The sequence below is a fragment of the Fulmarus glacialis genome, unplaced genomic scaffold, assembly GCF_000690835.1.
Source record: "Fulmarus glacialis isolate BGI_N327 unplaced genomic scaffold, ASM69083v1 scaffold4293, whole genome shotgun sequence".
NCBI lineage: Eukaryota > Metazoa > Chordata > Aves > Procellariiformes > Procellariidae > Fulmarus > Fulmarus glacialis.
In genome coordinates, this window is record NW_009202109.1 from 6,882 (window position 1) to 12,303 (window position 5,422).

Genomic DNA, 5,422 nt, shown 5'->3' on the forward strand with positions numbered 1-5,422 from the left:
ACCCCTGAGAGCAGGAGGCACCCTCCTTACCGCAGACCTCTTGTGTCTTTGTTCCCGTCTCCCCCTAGCTGGTTTTGCCATTTGGATGATGACAACTACCTGAACCCTCAGGCCCTCCTGAAGCTCTTGTCCTCCTACTCTGCAACGTGGGATGTTTACCTGGGGAAACCCAGCCTGAACCGACCCATCCGGGCCTCCGAAACGCTGCCAAACAACCAGACGGTACAGCCTGTGGTGGTGGTGATGGGGCCAATGGGTGGTTTTTAGTGCTCTGGCTCACTGGCCGTAAATGTACCCCAAGGAGAGACAGGTCCAAAGAGCAACAGGCAACAACTGAAAACTCGCCAGTCTTGTCTGAACATGGTTGTAGGTTGTGACTCAATCCTATCTACCTAGGGAGGGTCCCACATTGCTGCTGTGCCTTTGGGTACCTGTCTGCCAGGAGAGAAGCCTGCCTTGGGCAGCCCACCTGCTGCTGCCAGCAGGAACCTGTCCACTCCAAATGCGAGGAGGTCAAAATCCATGCTATACTGCTGGCAAGTCATTCTTCTGGGCAGCAGTCAGGGGTCTGGAGTGACAACAGGGCTGTGTTTATCCCGGCATCAAAGCTGGGTTTCCAGCATTCCCATCTCAGGAAGTATGGTATTGTCTGAGCCTCTGTCATTGATTTCCTCTGCTGTTTCTCTCCAGAAATCTGTGCGCTTCTGGTTTGCCACGGGAGGAGCTGGATTCTGCATCAGCCGCAAGCTGGCAAGCAAGATGATGCCTTGGGCCAGGTGAGCTGTGCAGCTGGTGGGTATGTGAGCCTTTGGGGATGAGGAACATGGATGGACATTAATTCCTGTCAGCGTCAGATCTGGATTTGTGTATGTGGTAGTTGCAAGGACATTTGCAAGGGTGCAGAGTACCATGTGCCCCACATCTGCAAGCATGGGACTGGAGGAAGGATGTAGTGGATGGGTCTGCCACCTGATTAAAAAGATGCAAGAGCAGGCACAGCAAACATGATCATAGGATGACATACTCCTCCCTCCCCAGCTCCTTTCAGCTCTTCGTTATTCCTCCACACTTCTTCCCAACGCTTTCAGCTTCCTCTGACTCTTTTCCTAAGTGCTTTCCCTGTCTGCCTATCTCCTCTCCCCTTATCTGCCTCTTTCCAACCTCCTGTACCTCCCTTCTGAGTTAATTTCCCATTTCCCTACCCCAAACCCTCTTCAGCTTCTCACAGTGGCCACTGTAATGTCCTCAGCTTGCTGCACGGAGAACAGAGGTAGGCCCCGGGGTCTTGTGTTAGCCCAGCCTACAACAAGATGATGTTTTCCAGGATGTCTAGGTTATATCACAGGTTAAATGCACATACACCAATAGGCAATGGCTGTGCCAGCCTTAACCAGATCTGTGTATACCCAGAAAGACAGATCTGATCCACAGCAGGTGGCTGGTTTAGCTGAAGCCCATGATATGTATTTTATGGTAGACCCAGACACGATCTGTGATCTAGGGTAAAAAGAAAGTGGCATGGATAGATAACACCTAACCTGGCTTAAAGCCTGACACTACTGTGTTAAAATACTTAAAACACATTTGAACTAGCTGAGCGGTGTTATAGTAGACAGGACTTCATGCAGCAGTGTGGCTGCTTCCAGTTACAGGATCCTTAAAATTGGATTTAGCCTATCATCAAAGGATGGCCAAGCGTGTGGTGTTATATTCCAGTGGAGCCATGGATGACTTATTCAAGCTGCAAGAGACTGTCCTGTTTCTTCTTCCTCCTGGTCCTGGACATGTGGTCCCACTGTTTCTCTTGTGCTGGCTTGTCTGACCCCTCAGGGCTCAGTGCAGCTCACCTAACAGGTGGAAAAGTGACTTGATGGAAAAGTCTGCCAGCTCGGTGCATCAGCTCACCGAGGAGCTGGATACATATCAGCGACAGCACCGGACAATTGGTGGGACAGCATGGCTGGGAGTGGTCAAAGAGCAAACACAAGCCCAAATCTTTGCAGGTGGAACTCAGGAATTTCTTGCCTAGTTCCAAGATTTAGTCTAGTTTTCAGTTAAAAGTCCTTCATTTATCTCCCACCCAAGTGGATGCCTATATTCCTCCCTACCCTTGTCCTAACCCACGCAGCCCGACTCTCTTCCAGTGGCAGGAACTTCCTGAGCACTTCAGAGCTCATCCGCCTGCCGGACGACTGCACGGTGGGTTACATCATTGAGTGCAAAGTCGGCGGGCAGCTGCTGCCCAACGCGCTCTTCCACTCCCACCTGGAGAACCTGCAGCTCATCCCGCCCTCTCGGCTCACGCAGCAGGTGAGGAGAAGAAATGGAGCAAGAGGGAGGTGTGTGAGGAAGGAGAGATGGAGGAGGGGAGCTGGCAGGTACATTAACCTGTTGGTGGCACTGACGTGGATTGAATCAGTCATCTGCTCTTTTGGGGAGGAACAGATGTTGCCAGTAGCATCTGTTGCTCATGCCAGTGACAGTGTCCCTGGGGTCAGTGGTGGGGAGCACACGTGTGGGGAATGATGTGAGGATTGAGAGCAGCCTTGGGGGAACGTGGCACAAGGACAAGCAGAAATGATGATTGATTGGGGAAGGGGCTTTGACATGGCACCATGCCTGCCTTGCGTGGGGAGATAACAAGGGCTGTAGAGGGCTTGGAGAGGCAGAGGACTAGCATGGTGGACCACCATGGGAAGGAAGAGAGGAGAGGTGGAAGGCAGAGGCCAAGCCAGAAGAGAAGGAAGCAGAATGGCAGCTTCTGTTGCCCAAAGCACATTCCTTGCTCCTGAACTCACCTCACCCTCCCTGCTCCTTTCTCACCACCACTCTTTGCAGGTCACCCTCAGCTACGGTGTCTTTGAGAACAAGCTCAATGTTATTGAACTCAGCGGCCCCTTCTCACCCCAAGAGGATCCCTCAAGGTATGGGCATGAATGCTCTGGGTGTTGCTGTGGCGTGAGCCCTCAGACAATAGGCTGCGAGGGGGAGGCAGCCAAATGGGGTGCAGGAGGTCTAGAGTGAGAGACAGAAACCTTGCATTCAAATGACTTGTTGGGTGAGGAGCACACCAGCATTAAGCTGCTTGTGAACGCTTACAAACTTTGCAAACCTTTTTGGATAAATGGGAAGAAAAGGAGTATCAAAACATTTTATTTGGACAATTCCTGAGCCAAAAGTATTGCCATTTAGTTCACATTTTGAGACTGAACAAGATAACCTTTTACCTCTGGGACAGGAACAGAAATGTTCTTTTAAACTCGGGAGAGGAAATTCTGCTTGCTTTTTCATTTTTTGTTTTGCTGAGAAAATTGAAGGGAAAAAAGGAAAAGGTTCACTTCAGGCTGACCGCAAACAAAAGTGTTCTTTGATTTACCTTCTCTGCTTTGAGTGAACAAACCTAAAGTTGTTATTTGCAGAACATGGGTAGGAAGCTCCTGGCTGGAGATAGCAGGGGTGGGCAGCAGCTGGGCGAAAGAAGAGCATCAACAGAACCATGCAGCGGGGGCTGTTGCAGTGCCCATCTCCCTGCCTGTGATCAGGATGAGCCATGGGCTTGGGCTACATGGGCAGAGCTGGATTCAGGTGTTGGAGGGAGGCTTGGCTGCTTAGCTTTGCTGAGAAGAGACATCTTGAGGTGAACAACCAGTCCTGGAGCTCTGTAGTGCAGGGTGGGTGCCTGATGTGGGATGGGACATGAGGGAGAGGTCTTCCATTCTCCAGCTGTGTGCTGGTGTAAAAACTGTCACTTGACCTTCCTTTGCTCTCTCCCCAGCAGGTTTCGATCACTCCACTGCCATCTCTATCCCGACACCTCCTGGTGCTTGCAGGCTGCTGGCTGGTGATGCCTGAGCCTCAGCTACAGTGGGTCCTGGTGACATCCATTCACCTTGTGCATGTAGGGGGTGGGACACTGAAGAAGCTTGGTGCTCCCCACTTTCCCTTTTCTATGGTAGTCTTGGAGCTATGTGATGGCTTTTTTGGTCCTTGCTGAATACCGGTGACACAGAACAAGAGACAAGATCTGTGCCAAAGATGGATAACATGGGCTGGACACGTGGGTGGGCTTCCCATCAGTGCTGGGATACGTGCAAGGGATGGGAGCAGCATGCCTTCCTGAGCAGATCAAGGACTGGGTGGTGACTGCTGGGCATCTGGGTAGAGACGGGGACCTGCTGCTGCTCCTTGCTGTGGATTCATCTTGCTGGACTAGAAAGGCCCTGGATATGGGTAACCAGTGCCCAACTGAGGATGGCTGATAGCATGTTGTGGCTCCAGCCCCTCTGAGCCTCCAGCCTCTCTGAGCAGGCCCTCTTCCGCCATATCTGCCTGTGTTTTCCCCACCGCCCACTCTTCCCAGCCACAGCCCCTTGGCTGAGTCTCTGCTTAGTCAAGGTCTATAGAAATGGAAAATGTGACCGTTTCTGTGGTGAATGAGTACTGGAAAAGCATAGTCCTTGCCTGGCAGAGGGGAGATGGGCAGGAAGTACAAAGAATCAGGAAACCCCCCCGTCTGCTGGGACAAAGAAGCGGGTGTGGGGTGGGCGAGCCAGGAGGAGACAGACCAAAATGAGGATGGTTCCTGTATCGAACATTGAAGGCTTGATCTTATATGGCCCTGCATTATTACTCTCTTTTTACCTTCTTGATATGGGGTCAGGATAATCTCTTGCTCTAATTACCAACCTGTCGTCTGAGATTAGACTCCAACTCCTACCTGTGAGAGAGGAGACATAAAGGATTAGGACTGGCTGAAAAAGAGGAGAAAGGAAGAGATGGAGAAGGAGCTCTCAGGAGCGGATTAGAGGTTACAGCTTTATAATCTTCTCTCTGCCCTGACCAAAAAAATTAAGTCATGAACGAATGGAAACAGCGAGGCAAAGAGCTTTTTATCTCTGCGTTTCTTTCCTCCAGATGCTAAGAGCAGCTTTCTGCCTTCCTGCTGTCCCTGCTGAGCGCAACAGGGGGAAGGAGCAGGCCCAAATAGGTTACCAGCTTTCTGGCACATTTGTGGAGAGTCCTTTTCTCAGTACAGAGCCTGGCATGAAAGCTGGGCAATTCTGCTTGCTGGGCAATGAACCTTGGCACTATTTGGTCCGTGTACACATGGTTAAATGGCTGGGGGAGAGCGTTGCAGGGAAAGCTGGAAGGCAGAGAGGCTGTTTTAAATGGCAGGTGATGCCACAAACAGGTATTTCTCTTTAAAGAGCCTTTCAAAACACACTGCTGGGATTTGTGAAAGATTCCTGTAATCTCCAGATGAAAGGACAAATGCCCTTTCTCTGAAGAGCTGCTTAGCTTTGATGCTGCTGATGTGACTAAGCCTGCTGCTGGTGGGCTGGAAGAGCCAAGGGCAACTATCACTGTGCCTTTACCATTTTGAAAACTGGCCACCATATCGCCTCCTCCCCCCCGACCCCCA

At 51.1% G+C, this 5,422-nt stretch overlaps 1 protein-coding gene across 1 annotated transcript in view; it reads left to right on the forward strand.

Annotated features, from left to right (window-relative positions):
- Positions 1–4,169, forward strand: part of MFNG (MFNG O-fucosylpeptide 3-beta-N-acetylglucosaminyltransferase) — a 10,512-nt gene extending 6,343 nt beyond the window's left edge. The window contains exons 4-8 of the mRNA XM_009574160.1: positions 69–222; positions 691–776; positions 2,145–2,310; positions 2,839–2,924; positions 3,779–4,169. Of these exons, the coding sequence (XP_009572455.1) occupies positions 69–222; positions 691–776; positions 2,145–2,310; positions 2,839–2,924; positions 3,779–3,845 (559 nt within the window). The 3' untranslated portion in view covers positions 3,846–4,169. The remainder of the gene's footprint in view (positions 1–68; positions 223–690; positions 777–2,144; positions 2,311–2,838; positions 2,925–3,778) is intronic.
- Positions 4,170–5,422: the final 1,253 nt, after the last annotated feature.